We start from the raw sequence: 17316 nt of genomic DNA on the forward strand, positions 1-17316 counted from the left end.
TAAAGACAGAAAATAAATTAATTATCTTTATTTACCTGTAGGTAATATGAGGTAAACCCGTGTACGGTTTGTCTAAATAGATATGGCAGCTAAATACTGCATTTGAAAGCAATGCAGTTCACATTATATACGCCTACTTAAAACGCAAGGTTGTTCGTTCACCTTTAGAAAGGCAATACAATGTTGTTGTTATACGGACTACTGGATTTCATTTCCGACTTGAGAACTGGTTAACAAAATGAAAATATCCATCAGATTAAGTCATGATCAGCAGTTCACAAGCTTTAATGTTCAGAAGAAATTCCGCCGAAACAGCTTTGCTTTGCTATGGCTATATAGTCGATATTTCAAAATCATAGACGTTAGTTCTATGGTATATCAATGAACTGTTGAACTGCAGTTGACCCTTCACGTAAGCATACGCATGTACATGTACATTGTATGTCTTAAAGAATCTGTCATGCATGTATTTTGGTGATGAATTCTCTGTCAGTCAAGGTCGCTCCCATATTTTGCGATCTTTGCGACTTCGTGACCTGAGGAGTGAACGTGTAAGTACAGATAAGAACTGACTCGCCAGCGGAGGAACCGGTAAAGACTCGATGTTATGGATGAACATGAGTAAGCTCACTACCTGTGTGATTTTAGTTTTCGTTAATATTGTCACGGTTAATTGTTTAACCTTTGGTTGCCCATTTTAGAGGCCAAATGTAATCCCATTCTAAGTTTGTGAAATCCCCCCCTCCCAAAAAAAAAAAAAATATATATATATATATATATATATATATATATATATATATATATATATATATATATATATATATATATATATATATATATATATATATATATATATATATATATATATATATATATTCATATTTTCGCCATTTTCCCACAAATTGATAATAAACTAAAATAATTTTAATGTTATAAACAACACTTTATTGACAAAAATATGATTACACTGTTACTGCTAGGGTTAACTGGCTTTGTAGGTCATTGATCCGGAGACAGCTTGTAGGGATCACACCGCCGGTTCACGGGGGAAACAAAGTACCATGTTTTTTAATTATGGCGAGAGAACATGCTGATGACAATTAACAGAAGGAAAACTATTAATCAGGCCCTCCCCTCTAAAACATAACGTACAGAAATACGACAGCTGAAAAGCATCGAAAAGGAAGGTAGAAAAGCCAATATTCATGCTGTTTAAATCACTAAAACTGACATCGAAAGAAAACAGAATTGGAAGATAAACCTTATCATATAAATGTAAAGAAAGCGATGCATCTGATAATTATTCCGACGATAGACGATCACGGCGCTCCCTCGTGTCCCCATGCGCTCTAAGGTGGATATTGCGCAGTTGGTCAGGTTTCTTTTCCTGTGTTTGGATGAGTCGATCTGATTGGATTTAAAACACACTGGAGTTTATCGAAGATTTATCCCAGTTTTGTTCCCTCGTGCAAATAAGCAATAACTTTAACATCAGAGGTGCTTAATAAGTGATATACCTTGACTCCAAAGAGTAAACGAAGGTCTCAGTTGCCTGCCGGAACGTCTCGGACTTAAGGTAAGGTTAATATTAACATCAAATTTAATTTTTTTTTTTTTTGCTGTTCTCTATTAATTCAAACAATAATTTTATAATCAAATAATAAGAATTATATTCAAATTGGAACCTTTAAAAGAAATTTCTTGTTGATAAAAGAAAAATAAATATGTAAGAGAATGGAAAGATGATCATTAATTGTTTTAAGACGAAAGTCAAAGACATTTAAAGAGAAAACTGGTCAGGAATCACAGTGGTAAATGTTTTAAAAGCTAAATCAGCAATATTTTAAAACAAATTCTTCGGAAAAGCATGCCATTACATCTCCTCATCACCTTGAATGACATTGCTTCTCACAGACAAACAATCGATACATTACTCCAAAGGGATTCCGATCCGCGGAATATTCCGTATCAATAGGCAGACTGATTACTTATCGCAGAACTGTCTTTTTCTCTGGGAAGTAATTGCCGATGTGAGAATTTGACATGAAAGATTACGCAGATCTATATGGCTGAGGATACTGTGGTGTAACAACTGTTCCTTGTGATATATTTGTTAATTCGTTGGTCTTCTAACCTTTGTTTTTGTGCATGTCCTTGTAATGGCCCTCAGACCTGAATCGGACATCCGTTGTGTTGGCAGAAAACAACGCCAAATTGTTTTATTATACGTATCACACTGTAACATGCTGAGGATATTATAAGTGGATGTAAGTTTAGTATGCTACTAGTTTAATATTTTAATATTTTATTACAATTCTGAAAAACGTATTTTGAGAGTATTGCATGTGCACTCACTCACATCCATATATGTCGATTTATATGTGCAGTAGATTTCGAGAGAATTCATGAAAGATTCCACACCAGTGCCGATTTATGTGCCAAAAGGGGGTTTCGAGAGAATTCATGAAATATTCTACCTTAGGGCCGATTTATTTGCTAAAAGGGGTTTCGAGAAAATTCATGAAAGATCTTTATTAGACTTTTAAAAATTAACTTCTTTATCGTCTATAAATCGATACATATATTAACTCAAAGTTGTTCTGTAGTTGTCTTATTTGAAAGCTTCAAGCCAAATTTAAAAACACTTCTCCAAACCAATTGAAAATATAATAAAAGTCTTGAAAACCAGTATGGAACAGACTGACCGACAGACTTCGATAAAGCCCAGCTATAGTCTCACCGGTTTCACCGGGACGTGACGAATAAATTTTCCAGCAGTGAAACTCATTTCCTCTGTTTCGTTTGTCGTGCGAGGGGATATTGGAGCATTCACAGCAACTTTCACTCTTTAAAATGCAAAATTACAACCTGACACTGTGTTGACAGCGAACACCGCGCCACGATCTATTGTAACATTTTGCTTGACCGGTTCACGGCCGTGTTGTAAAGGTGAGAACTGGGTGACTAGCGCGTCTTGTTTCATAGTTCATCGGCAGGTGCCCGATAAGCAAACATTTAATCTGAAGTAAGTTCTGGAAAATAGCTTGCTAATTGTTTTCATGTGTATGCAATTATATGTAACTCGTTACAGATTTCGGCTTTTAATTAAGGAGGCTGGATGGCAAAAAAAATTAGAAATCAGATATACCTTAAATTTTAGATATGATTTTTAAACATATAAGCTACTATTTAGTAAAACAGAAAATAGCTTTTAATTTTATATATTTTTCTATAGCTTTATGCTGACCTCTTCTTTTGGGGAGACCAATAGAGTCTAAGATATGGCCACGAAAACCAATCCTATTTAGTTGTTAATTTACTAGCCCTATCATTGGACAAATAAAGATTTCACTTTTAAAATGTTGAGAAGTATGGTGGCATATCTCTGCCCCTTCTGTGCAAGTTATTTTTCTATCAAATATGTCGACTGGCAAGATTAATATGTTGACATGCAAGATAATTATGTCAAAATGCAACATAACTATTTTAACATGCAAGAAAATTGCAATCAGATAAGAATTATAGAAAATCTCAAAAATCCCAAATATCGCCCACCTGTGACATCCAAGATGCTAGATGCTACCTTTTTATGTCGACATGCAACTTATTTATGTTAACATGCAAGATAAAGATGCAGACATGCAACTTATTTATGTCAACATGCAACTTATTTATGTCGACATGCAACTTATTTATGTCGACATGCAACTTATTTATGTCAACATGCAACTTACGTATGTTGACACGCGAGATAAATATGTTGACATGCAACTTAGTTATGTTAACATGCGAGATAAATATGTTGGCATGTAACTTATAAGTTGTATGTCAACATAACTAAGTTGCATGTCGACATAAATATGTTGCATGTCAACATATCTATCTTGCATGTTAACATAACAAAGTTGCATGTCGACATAAATAAGTTGCATGTATAGCGTATCTAGCATCTTGGATGTCACTTGCATGTCAGCATAGTTATATTGCATGTTGACATAACTATCTTGCATGTCAACATCTTTATCTTGCATGTCGACATAATTAATAGAAAAATAACTTGCACACAAGGGGCAGAGATATGCCACCATAGAGAAGTGTCGTGCATCGAGGAAATAGATAATAAAAGAATGTAATAATGCGGATAACCTCTTAATACGAGGTGTTCCTTGTTTTTCAGTAAAAATTACAAAATTTAAGGTTTATGAAGTGTATTTTTTTCTGAACAAATCCATGAGGTTTAGATTTTGATTCCAGTTAAATGATTATATTGCAACGTACATGTATCATAAACATGGGCTTGAATTTTCGTATGTGCAGGAAATGTATTGGTATTTGTTAAAGAAAGCACGAAACATCTAAACTTCTGCATGTCAAACAGGAGTTTAAATTACCTTATACAACACCTAACATTTAGACAAATGTTCAACATACATGTATGCTAGCTTCACGATTGTTTCTGATTCTGTGTTCTTCACAATCATTGTTGCTCGTTTTTCATGTGAGAACATATGTTGCTATTTTACCAGTAGATCCTGTCGTTGGTTTTTGATTACGTGCAGTCTCCATCTCGTGTCGGTATATTTGTTAGATGACCATGCAACCGTCCGCAATCATAAGAAATCATGATCACTTCTTACAAATTATGTATCTGCATTGGTTTTATATCTGTCGAAATTTTATAGAGTTTTGGAGACATAAATTGATCACTATGGACCGTGACAATTCTAAAGAATCTGATTCCGTAGGACCTGGCGAAGAAACAACAATTAACAACGCCGACTCGTTCAACAATGACCAAACAAACCTAATCGACTCACCCAAAGATCCACTATCTAACAGCAATACCATCCCCGACTCAACAACAGATATAATCCCTAATGGTAATTCAGTTCCAAACTCTACAGAAGACGTACTTCCTAATGGTACCACAATACCCAACTCGACAGCAGACCCAGCCCATTGCGTAGAAGATGGAGATGTTAAGCTTAGGCGGACCTCGTCCACCAATTCTGAGCGGGAGAGTCTGGTGAGAAATTCTTCGGGCAGTCCTCAGCGAACAGGGAGCAAGTATGTAAAACGTCAAGAGTCTGTGCAGAGCTCGAGGTCCATAATACGCAACAGAAGAAGTCTGAGAAGCCAGAGCTTCAATCAAAGCCCAGAAAACGATAATTTACGCAGAAGCTTTCGGCGCATGCGCAGTGGAAGTCTTAATTATCCTCATCACAATTCCATAGTGTCGTCTTTTCTAGAAGAACTTGCTCAAATCGAACCTTTGCCGGACTCATCACAAGGTATGGCTCGTGAGCATGGTAATGTGACAAAGGATTCGATTTCATTATATTTGATGTTCAAAACAGATGTCTTTCTTTAATTCGATATTCTTCCTCATCTTGTATTTCAGTTCCTTGGTGGACATCATGCAGACTTCGATTTTCTGGTCTCTGTTTTATTGGGTTCTTTTTCCTCTACGCCCAAAGGGTCAACTTAAGCGTTGCTATTGTCTGCATGGTAAAATCGGAACTAAACCCAGGCTTAACGAAATACCAATCGAATTTCACCAACAGCTCTTTGTTCGTACCACTTGCTGATAATGTCACTTCTGGATACCAACAAAGCTACATTAATCGGACAATTATGGAAGGAAATCCTCGAAATCCAGCAAAAACGTGTCCAATACCGGCGGCATCTCAAAACATTGTAAGTACTGGTTCAAACTGATGCTCTTCTATTGTGTCACGAATAGTTCTAATTTTGCACTCCGTAAATAATTTTCAATTTTTCCTGTTATTTCAGAAAGGCGAGTTTACTTGGGATAAATCTCTCCAAGGTGGGATTTTGGGAGCTTTCTTCTGGGGATACACGGTCATGCAGATTCCTTCGGGGGTCCTCTCGGAACGCTTTGGGCCTCGTCGTATGATTTTTGTAGGGATGTTTCTCGTCTCGGTGTTGACTATCTTGACCCCAGTACTAGCCCGAGGGAGTCCGTATCTACTGATAGTGACGCGTGTCCTTATTGGAATGGGAGAGGTGCGTCTGCAGTGTGAAGAAATTTCTTCATTTTTATCCTTATCAAGAAATTTTTTCTTAGACATAAATCTCTATTCTAGGCTACAATGTATCCAGGAGCACAAGTCTTTTGGGCCAAATGGTCACCCCCGCACGAAAGGAGTAGGCTTGTTGCGTTTGCTTTTGGGGGTAAGTGCTTTGAAATAGAAGTTAACATCAACCAGGTCTTTCGTGGTGTATTCCGATTGTGCAAGAACATGTATATACATGTAATGTTTGTATATAATGTTGATAAAGGTTCCCAGCTTGGAAATGCTTTGGCGTTTCCGATATCCAGCTTACTTTGTGATTCCGTTGGATGGGCTGTAATTTTCTATTTGTTAGGTAAGATTGGTATCCTATTCAAAAGATATCTGTAAGTATTTTCTTGGCATTCTTCACCTTAGTTTTGCGAATTTCGATGTGGAAAAGAGAACTCTAGTCAGTGTTTTATTAAAAGGAAAGTTTCATCCTAGGATCTTGCTCTTTGCTGTGGACGCTTTGCTGGGGGATCTTCGCTAGGGACTCACCGGCCGAGATGCCTAATATAACAAAAATCGAGAGAAAATATATTGAACACTCGCTGGGTAAAGATACATTCTCTGAACTTCCTGATTTAAGAAAAAGGGTAAGAGATTTTCCTTCTTCAAGATACATGTATGTTTTATTTTAATTCTAAAATCGGATGCAATGTGTATGAAATTACATGTATAACTTAAAATTGTTATAGGCCAAACCTTGGAAAGCTATTTTCACGTCACTTCCTGTTTGGGCCATTCTTGTGGCCAATGCCGCTGGTAACTATGGGGCGTACATGTTGCTGACACAGATGCCAACCTACCTTAAGGAAGTCCTCAGGTTCGACATTAAATCTGTAAGTGTGTCTTGTTACTGTTGAGGTGGAGTCACCAAATTGTTTAACTTTTCATGCATATGAAGTTAAATAAACTGCTGATCTTAATTTGCAATCACGTTTATTTTAGAATGGTCTGTATTCTATGATACCGTATCTAGCATTCTGGGTAATGATAAGTTTGGCAGGAATGTTTGCAGATTTATTGATCGAAAGAGAAATCCTTACTATCAAATGGACCAGAAAGCTGTTTTGTGCCATAGGTATTAAAGTTTCTTATCCTTTGGGTTTTATATCCTACTTTTATAGTGCTAACCATGTGATGCTCGTCTTTAAACATAATAAAAACGATTTGAAATTTTGCTGTTTTGTGCAATAGCTAAAAAAGGTATTGTTTTGAATAAGACCCCGTCCTTTGCCATACTGTTTTAATAGCTAACAACTGAAATTTATCATGTGTTCCCTTCTTTCATAGTACTCACCAGTTATATGTTTTTCTAAATACATTGTGATTTTAGGTCAGTGCGTCCCTGCAGCCTTTCTGATTGGCCTAGGCTACATGACGTGTTTCCAGCAGCCTGAGGCGATTGCTCTCCTGACGCTCTCTCTCGCATTCTGTGGGTTCCAGTTCCCGTCGGTTTTCGTTAACCACGGAGACATAGCACCAAACTACGCCGGGACCATTTTTGGGATCACCAACACGGGGGCCAGTATTCCAGGGATCATTGCACCGTATGTGGTGGCGTCCATCACAGTAAATGTAGGTTCCCAACTTTATATGCTAATGGAATGATATGCAAAGCAAAAGATCGTGTCTAATGAATGACAACGTTTTTTGACTGCATGGGCAGTAGTGAAACCATTAGTTTTCCCAATCTCTCTCTCTCTCTCTCTCTCTCTCTCTCTCTCTCTCTCTCTCTCTCTCTCCAGAAAAATACCAATGACACCTGAAGGTCTTTGTATTTAAAAAATAACCCTGTGGTTCAAAGCAAACTTAATAACGAAATTAATTAAATTCTGCTTGGGTGTTATCTTTTGGATGTAAAGTCATTTGTTCTAGAATTTTTTTTTAATTAACACAAAATTTTGTAATCTCCAGCATAATGGGACGTTGTTTATTTTTTAGTTTTGTGATTATTTTCCCTCTTGAATCGATAATGATTATTTTCAGTATTAATGATCTTCACCCTATCATGTGTCAGTATTCATTAGTCAGTCTCTGTATCTCTTCACATCAGGCGTCGAGCTTTTTTATTTTATTTCTAATCAATTCAGAAACTGCGTTTCGCCTTACCATTATTTATATCTACTTTGATCAAATCGCATTTCAGAAATCCCAAAAAGAATGGCTAGTGGCCTTTTATATAGCCGCTGTGATCTATGTGCTGGGCGTCATCTTCTTTCTGATTTTCTCCGACGGAGAAATCCAGGAGTGGGCCAAGGACGATGAAATCCTGGAAATGGTTGAGACGGACAAACCGGAGGCCGATAAACTTCCGGGACTGGAGGAGGACCCGGAAGAGGATGTTTTGTCCGATGACGTCGTCTTCAAGAACGATGTGGAAGAGAATTAACGTGATGCAGGTTTCATAGGAATGTTATCTATTACTGAATTGAACACATTTCTATTGCGTTAAGTTATTTTTCTACTTGTATTTTGAAGTGATATACATTGTACCTATTTTTTCTTTTTGTTTAGATGTCATTTAATAAATGACGTGATATTTTTGTTGCATTGTTACCTGTATATTTTACCACTGATTCAGAAAGTGTTTGAATGTTGTTTATTGTTATATGCGGGTATCTTGTTTGTTATTAACATAATTGTTAAACATTTCTTGTATTCATTCCATATTGTAGATGCAAAATCCTGCTTATATGCCGAAAGATATTTTTGTTAAAGATAAAAATGAAATGAAAATTGATCTGAAAAGTTTTTATTTTTATGAAAATATATAAATTCTGTTCAAGAAATTGGACACTATATATTTTACCATTCGTTCAGAGAAACTTTTGAATGTTGTTTATTGTTACAAGTATGTGCCATTGGGTATCTTGTTGGTATTAATATATTTTTAAACATTTCTTGATTTATTGCATATTGTAGATGACAATTTGTGTGTACACATGCGTGTAGAGTGCTTTGCTTTCAATCAAAACTATGCCGAAAGATATTTTTTTAATAAAATAAAAATTGGTCTTAAAAGTTTTTATTTTTATGAAAATCATATATTCCGTTCAAGAAATTGGAAAAAAAGATACGACTTTTCAATATTTCTTGAAAAGGCAAATGAACAATATAGGAGAACTGAAATTTTCAATTTATTTTTTCTCTCGGTTTATCATTTTCCCATGCTTATAAATGATGCCGCGAGATGTCACGTTCAGGCGTGGGCCAAAATGACAGGTTATCGATCCCAATTCTTTTGACGAGCTTTCAAAATTGGCAAGTTTTATCTGGAAGCCAATGATTGAGGGAAAGCCTGGCTAATAGCATGAGGATTTAGCTGCTCTCCGCCAATCATTGTATTAAGGTCAACTATAACGTTTGTAAAAATGAAGCGAAATAAAACAGCACTTTCCGTATTTGTTTTTTGTGTATTATGGTATTTGTTATGATCATTATGAGTCTGTGTAGGAAATATCATTGCCAAGCGTATTCAATGTTCAACTAATTGCTACAAAATTGTGTAATTTGATAAAAAAAAATTACTAGTTCTGCATTTCTTAGAAAACTATATAAAATCATCTATAACCAAAAATAGTTTTGTTCTCCCTAACCCTTTTATCCCACCTTTCCATGTGTGTGTTTTGTTTTTTTAAATATGCAATATAATTTGTACATCTTGTACCATTTATATGGCTTCGATATAATATATGAATTTAATAGGAAATTGCGTATTTTTTTTTATGGGGAACACATATTATTTGCACATAATTGAAATATGCGTGTGTCAATAGTTATGGCAATCATCAAATATTGAAATTTTGGCATTTCACTTGATTTTCCCATCAAGAACTTCAGCTTCGACGGATAAAGAACAGTTGGCTAACATGTATAAACATTATCATGTCTGGTACCGACAAAATGTTGTCGATGTGTATGGCAAAACAATTGTCAAGCTTCAAAGAACCAGTTTATAAAAAATGGAAATGGGAGGTAGCAGAATCCTCGAAAGGTGTTATACATGTATATATACTACAAAATTTTAAAGCCTTTTTTGTGAAGGCTATCTAATCTTGCTGTCAAGAATATACATTGAGAAACAAAGTAAAACAACAAATCATCGTCATCCAAAAGGTATAGATGGTACAATGCTTCTAAAAATGAATCTACGTGCAACCTCTATATGTGTCAAGCCAACCAATACCATTATATTCTAGAATGTGGTGCTTTGATTGCCGCAAGAATAAAGTTGTAATGTAGTATTTACTGCAAAAACCCAAATGTGCATTAAATTTGTGTATGTCCTCTAAAAAAATAATGTCTAAAATACTGTAACCCTTCAAACATTCGTGTACGTTTATAAATAAACGAGAGACTCGATTTAAATGGCCTCCGTAGCTCGTGGAATTATATCTGAACAAATCCTGCTATTTCTTAATCTTTCTGTATATACATGTATAAAATATAAGTACTTCATTCAACATCTGCGGACGTCTTGTACATTTGAGAGTAAAAATGTGAACATATCATAAACTGGCTTGTTTCTGCCCAAAGCTGACCAAATATGTTACCAAAAATACAAAATAAAATAAAAATGAGGTTCTTCCTACAAGAACAGAACAATGCCTTTTTAATCACTCCAAAGAGCTGTCGAACTGCGCAGCTGCAGACTTATTTGAAGATTTAGATAACTGAAAAAATATGAATAGGGTTCATTGGTGTCCTCTCCGCAAACATTCGACGAGGAAAAAGTTTGAATTTTGCACATTAATGTTGTAACTTTGCTTTAACATATGGTACTCTTATTTTTATCAGCCGGCATGGGATCTATTTTTAGAACAACAAAAAATTCAGTCTATGCTTGCATGTAGAACTCCTGTGTCTATGGAGACACATTGACGTTATATTTTCATAGAAAAAAATAAATGGTTAATCAAAACAATCTGTTATCCTACTTTGAGACAAAATTGCAATCAAATAAGCAAGCACAGACCTTTTCCTCAACAAATGGTTTTGTAATGGACAACACCGACCTCTTTTCATATTTTTTCAGATATTTCAATCTTGAGTTTAAGTCTGTAGTAGCGCAGTTCTAAATGATTAAAATATCCAGTTCTGTTACGCATAAAAAACAACAAATAGAACCTCTTATTTATTGCCTTTTTATCTTTTTGCAACAGTTTTTAATTAGTTTGTTACGAACAGAAACAAACCATTTCAAGAAATGTTTACATTCTTTACTTTAAATGTTCAAGATGGTTTTAAACAAGAGGCCCAGATGTCTCATTGCTCGCTTGAGTAATGTTGGCTATAATTTAACTCGGCTGTCGGCAGCGACAGAATATCCAGTCTAATACAAACTATGGAATCCCGTCGCTCGTAACCAATATAATTAAAAATTATACCTTTCTTTTCGCTCTTTCTTATATTAGTTATGGTTATCGCAAGTTCGGTTTGTATTGGCCTAGTCGTTCTGGGGAAAAAAATGAAAATGTAAAAAGTTGACGACGACGAAGCTAACGACAGAGAACAAATTTTGACCAGAAAAGCTCACTTATGCCTCTGGCTCAGATGAGCTAAAAATAATTATTTTTTAAAAAATAACTAAATTTAAACTATATGAACTTCAAATTTGGGCTCAATACAGACAAAACAAACTAAGGGTAGTTTCTATATATTTATTATATTCCATTAATGGTGAAGTAAAATGTATACTAAATATTTTTGCTGATAATCATAGATATTTGGTCATGTAAGCTTAATTATCACAAAAAATTGAGAAGACTAAAAAAGCACACAAATAATTTGACCAATCCTATATATATCTTACAGATAATCACATAATCCAAAATCATTTAAACTACATGTACTAGTAAATACATTAATTATTTATAATAATGGTAGCCAAAAAATCTATAACCATTAAGATTTTGACTAATTAAGTATACAAATGATAATTTTAAGCACTTTTGTTCTGTTTACTTCTTTTAAATAAAAATAATTAATACGGAGATAGATGTTTGCAGTAAATCTTACATGTATATTCTTAAGGCATCTGGACATGGCACTAAAACAACCTCTAAATGTACACATTAAAACTCACAGTTTGTGAACCGCAAATGGCACCATTATTGTTAATAATATTACATTGTTTTCAAGTTTATGATTTAAAAATATAATGTATAATCAAATATCAAAAAATGGAAGAGGTTGTGATGTGACACATAAATGTAACATGTAACCCCCCCCCCCCCCAAAAAAAAAACAAAAAAAAAACACACACACACACAACTATAGGAGAAATTCTAACTAATAGACAAAACATATTCTCTGACGAATGAAGAAATGCTGTTTTATCAACCGGACATGATTTGAATGACCAATGGAATAGAATATTGTTTTTACTTTGAGGTATTATAATAACATTATGCTGTTACATGATGAATACACTATCACTTTTAAATGTACTGTATATTGTCAATATCCAAACCAATGTTACAAAGGCAAGGTAGTGTATATGTAACTTGGATGTATAAACATAAGGTTTCATACATACATAAATACTTGCCAATAATTACATATTATGCATAGGATATTGGAAATGCAGAATATGTTAAATACATGTGTTAGGAAATAATACAAATATTACTGTAAATAAATCATCAGGTATAAGAATCTGATCTTGCATCTCTAATAATGGCATCTATAAAGGTGACCAATTTGTATCACAGTACACATGGTACGGCACAATGAGATAAAATACTCCCAATACAATGAGTGTTGTATGCATGGTTTTGCTGGAATATGGCAGGATCAATTAGTATTGTTTGATAGTAAAAACAAGTTGCCATTCATACAAAAGTGTATAATAAGGTTTCTATGCATAGATCAAAATTAAAATATACATGTATTGCACATATCATATTTTTACATTATTTATCTGTTTTCACACTAAATTAATACACAAAACTTTTCTAATCATTTTGTCACATATATATATACAATCATTTATTCACAATCATAAAATGAAAAGCACACACCAATATGAAATGTAAGTATAAAGTATTAAGAAAATCACTAACACTTATTTATTCTAAATGCATGCATGTACCATACATGTACATGTACATATGAAGTCATTAGAATTGAATTTTTTAGTTCAGAATATCAATAAAAAGAATCAAAGAAGAAAAAATATATACTCATCAAGGCACTCTGGATGGTGGAACATGATGACAGGCAAATTGTTTCTGAACAATATTGAAAACCCAGTTAATCAGACAGTAACATGCACAGGGGAGGGGGGGGGGGGGGCTAGACCAAAGTTTGCAAAATTCAAATATTTTAAAATTTACATTTTAAATTTACTTAAAATCTAAAAAAAAAATTCCTATACCCCCCCCCCCCCCCCCCCGCCAAACTCAAATAACCATCAGATTCCCCCCTCCCCTTCTCAAGTTAACTCTAGTAATTTCATGCATCATTTCCTTATAACTTAATGCTCACACATTTTAGATGTTGGCACAGATGCCTATAGCACAAAAGTTTTCTTCTATTTTATGTCACATTATAATTTGAAACACTGCATCAAAAAATCCAATTTTCACTCAAAACCATTCTCAAACTTATCAAAAAAAACCAATATAGGGAAAACAATTAACAGACTCAATCAAACCTACCAACTCACCAAAAACAAAAAAGATTAAACAACCAGAAAATCCATTCTGTTGACAACAAAAATATAACAAACCAGCAACCAGCATTCATTCATGGGACTGAACTGAAAGTATATCTGATTGATTGTAGAAAATTTTAACATTGCCTATAAATTATCAAGAACAGTAAACAATTGTTCTGTCTGGTTTCATCCCATAACTAACTTCCAGCCTCTTTGGCTTGTGGCCTCTATTAGTGAGAGTGTCTTTAAAAAGTTCCAGCAACTTGTCTGCCTTGAGCCCTATCTCTGACTTGTCCCCACACCGGTCTTGGATGTAGTTACACAGCGACATCTGCATCAAGAATGTCTCGTCACAAATGTTGGCCGAATTCTCCTCCGGAGATGCAAAGATCTGTAGGAGCTCCCGAAGGTTGGTTGTTTTGGTGCCGTTTATATCCACAATCGTCTCCCGCCAGGTTGACATTCGTAATATCAACACGGCAAACACTCGGATATCCTGGAGGCAGATTTCTTCATACAACTTGACCATCGCAAACTCATTCATCTTCACAATCATCATGGCTTGTATACACATCCTGAAAAATAACCGCTTTAGGACTTTTTCTAATTTCTTGATGATTTTCATCTTTATGTCGCTGTCTTTGAAGAATTTTCCTATTCTAGGTAAGCGATGTACTCCATCAACCTCAAATGGACCTTTGACCATAATACGCATGATACAGAGATATCCAGGGTCGGTGATTTGAACTTCTTGTTCGGTGACTTTCTTTACGGCGTTGCGGGTCCGTTTGAGGAGAATGCAGCCGTCCTCTTCAGCTTTTGTGACCGGGTCCGTGAGGGTCAACTTGATGTACATTGTGTTTTTTGACTTTGGACCTCAAATCATTTTATTGGTCATATGGACAAAACTTTTCATTGAAATGCTGTAAAGAAGGAAAAACACATTTGAGCAGCGTGCCAAAAACGTCCGTATAACACCACTCACTGTGATAGTGAAATTAACCATGCCGCTTACAGTATCGCTATCAAACTATATTGGCCCTGGTAATAATTATTGTAAGTAGAACAAAACGAAGTTTTAAAATCTATAACAAGCTTCTATTTTCGTATCAAGAGGCAATGAATAATAATTATCGTTACGTAGTTTTGCCTAAACTACGCGCATACACCGTTATAAATAGCAAAATACGTCGGTCAAATTCGATGTTGTGAAGACTGCACTAACATTAGTTTTAAAATTGATAAATTCATTATGATGAAAACAACTACCATATTTTAAAAGTCGTGACAAAATTTACTTACAAAAACAAAAACAACCGGTAAAACCTTTTACCAGGAATTTTGACATGTAGCCGACAATTTTACTTTCGTTTTGGTTCATAAGAGGTTGGGTAAAACTAGTGCTGAATGTAACTGCGCTCTCATAAATTGGGCTTTCTTAAATGGTGTTTTTTTTTTAAAAAGGACAAATCATATAGTATGATACATTAAAAGGTAAAATAAATAACACTGCATAAAAATATCAATAGTGATCAATAGCTAGTATTATCGACATGGCCACTGCACTTGTAGAACAATCTTCTGTAATAAAAGACTACTTTAAGGTGCATTGGTACTCTGATCAGCTGATAAAAGATATCACTTGTGGGATTTGTGACACTGTAATTCTTTGGATAATTGTTTTAGAAACGTAAAATGTTTTCTTTAGAAAGTTTGGTTTCTAGCATGTTGAACATCGATACAGTGCACACGATGCACTCGAGGACTGCAAAGTGTTGCAACAGCTCATAGAACTGTCAGTTCATGAAATACATAATTCATTTTGGAAACACATTACTACTGGAAGTTCTCCTAGTGTTATTAGTCTTCAGTACAGGAAATATCATATAGGAAACAGGCACGTAGCATCAGGGAGGGGGGCCGGGGGGGGGGGGGGGGGGCTTTTTCTCGCAGCAACAAATTTTTTAAAATTTACATATAAAAAAATGAATTATAATGGAGTTGGCCCCCCTACTTTTTTGGAAGTTAGTAAAAAATTGATATGAAAATAAGGAAATGAGTAGTCAAATTGAAGTTACCCCCCCCCCCCCCCCACGGATTAGGAATTTCATGATTTGGAGGGGAAAAAATTTGGTAGGGAAGATTTTTTTCTGAGTCCACCCCCCCCCCCTCCAGCACGGATTAGGATTTTGAAGATTCTTGTAAACTTTAAATTTCCCCCCCCTTTTTTTTTTTTTGCTTGTCAAGATTCTTTGGATGGGTCTGCCCCCCCCCCCCCCCCCCCACTTTCAAAAACGATGCTACGTGCCTGGGAAATGATCGAATTTTAGACCTAAAATATTTGAATTTTTTCTTTATACTAAATCCAATGTTATGGCCAGAAATTCCATATGTCAAAGTTTAAGACAGATCTGGAGGTTAATTTGTTGACCAACCAGCCTCCCTATTAAAGATATTGAAAATAATTGAAAACGTAATTGATAATACTTAATTATAGGTTTTTCATTGAATATTTGATAAATTCCCTATATTTCTATACAGGCCTCTTCTAAATGACAGGGGGTCATTTTTCTGCGTAGAATAATGACCGGGGCGGGGGGGGGGGGTCATTATTCTACTTTACACCGGATCACAGCGTCATTCAGGTTTGTTGAAATGTAGAGACAGGCCTCCTTCATAATATCGATACTTTCATCAAATCTGAAATAGAGAGCAATGTAACATATGCACTCTATGATGGACTTTTATATCCTCCACACACTGGTTTTCTTACATTCAGGCAAGCTATATAAGATGCCTTTTAAGCGATGAACATTAGGACCTAGGTAATCTGTAAGAAATAAGTTCGAGGCCGGCCATGTTTTTTTCTCTCTCAATTTTAGAAATTAATTTTCAAGATGAATCGATGTTATGGTAAATTATTGTTACTTTCAAAAAGTTGATTGTAATTAACATTTCTTCGCAGAAGGGTGGGAAATTCAGCGAAGAAAATAATTGTGGAAAATCTTCAAAATTTTTATCAGGAACTTCCTTACAACAATTTGTGACCTTGCTATTCAAGTATCAGGATACAACATGAGTGGACATTCAAGTCTGTTAAAAATGTAGCCTTTGTGCAATATTCCACATTAAAATTAAATCTTTTAAAATTTCAACTATTAAAACTCCTGGTATAGAGTAATTAGAATTTATTTAGTTTCATTATGTGGTTTTGAGAAATAGTCCCTATCACTCCCAATCACTTTCTCACCCCGAATTATGCAATAACCGGTTACCCGGTAGGCAACGTTTTAACAGTTTTATCTGTTGTACATGCACGTGGTAACCAAAAGAAACTCTCACGTACACTCTAACCCCAGCCTCTTAGAAATAAATCTCAAGTAGTATCTTGGTTTTATCTTATAAATTCATATATGGAATGCCTTTTCATGATTTTATGATATCAGAAAAGAAGATATAAATTCTAAGTTAACTCTAAAAGAAACTTGCGCTACTCAGAAATCACCCCCCCCCCCCCCCCCCCCGAAGTTTAATACGAATTTCCCATTCTAAATTTCCTAGATTGGCCTTTGA

General features: G+C 35.0%; 2 protein-coding genes across 5 annotated transcripts; one reads left to right on the forward strand and one right to left on the reverse strand.

The window, feature by feature from the left end:
* Positions 1-1034: 1034 nt before the first annotated feature.
* LOC105342668 (sialin) lies at positions 1035-9484 on the forward strand. 3 transcript variants are annotated; one of them, XM_011449674.4, is made up of 11 exons: positions 1035-1576; positions 4683-5291; positions 5402-5697; positions 5794-6027; positions 6108-6195; positions 6304-6390; positions 6522-6673; positions 6776-6919; positions 7029-7161; positions 7417-7658; positions 8230-9484. In XM_011449674.4, the coding sequence occupies exons 2-11, from the start codon at positions 4709-4711 to the stop codon at positions 8470-8472; spliced, it is 2202 nt and encodes a 733-aa protein (XP_011447976.3). In that variant the 5' UTR covers positions 1035-1576; positions 4683-4708; the 3' UTR covers positions 8473-9484. The 3 variants fall into 3 exon arrangements, with proteins under 3 accessions (XP_011447976.3, XP_011447977.3, XP_034316233.2); XM_011449675.4 differs by lacking the exon at positions 1035-1576 and adding an exon at positions 1989-2267; XM_034460342.2 differs by lacking the exon at positions 1035-1576 and adding an exon at positions 2688-2949.
* Positions 9485-11729: 2245 nt separating this feature from the next.
* Positions 11730-15159, reverse strand: LOC105342667 (uncharacterized). 2 transcript variants are annotated; one of them, XM_034460348.2, is made up of 2 exons: positions 15052-15159; positions 11730-14666 (listed from the first exon to the last, which is right to left on the reverse strand). In XM_034460348.2, the coding sequence occupies exon 2, from the start codon at positions 14597-14599 to the stop codon at positions 13898-13900; it is 702 nt and encodes a 233-aa protein (XP_034316239.2). In that variant the 5' UTR covers positions 14600-14666; positions 15052-15159; the 3' UTR covers positions 11730-13897. The 2 variants fall into 2 exon arrangements, with proteins under 2 accessions (XP_034316239.2, XP_065939738.1); XM_066083666.1 differs by having other exon boundaries at positions 15058-15133.
* Between the last annotated feature and the right edge of the window lie 2157 nt (positions 15160-17316).

The sequence above is a fragment of the Magallana gigas genome, chromosome 5 (genome assembly GCF_963853765.1).
Source record: "Magallana gigas chromosome 5, xbMagGiga1.1, whole genome shotgun sequence".
In the NCBI taxonomy this organism is placed as follows: domain Eukaryota; kingdom Metazoa; phylum Mollusca; class Bivalvia; order Ostreida; family Ostreidae; genus Magallana; species Magallana gigas.

What these genes read in the sequence shown, in the direction of transcription:
- LOC105342667 (XM_034460348.2), bottom strand. Translation starts at nt 14,599, where the DNA reads ATGTACATCAAGTTGACCCTCACGGACCCGGTCACAAAAGCTGAAGAG.
- LOC105342668 (XM_011449674.4), top strand. Translation starts at nt 4,709, where the DNA reads ATGGACCGTGACAATTCTAAAGAATCTGATTCCGTAGGACCTGGCGAA. An exon ending in TTCCTGATTTAAGAAAAAGG is followed by an intron (nt 6,674 to 6,775) that starts GTAAGAGATTTT and finishes AAATTGTTATAG; the next exon opens with GCCAAACCTTGGAAAGCTAT. An exon ending in TGGCGTCCATCACAGTAAAT is followed by an intron (nt 7,659 to 8,229) that starts GTAGGTTCCCAA and finishes ATCGCATTTCAG; the next exon opens with AAATCCCAAAAAGAATGGCT.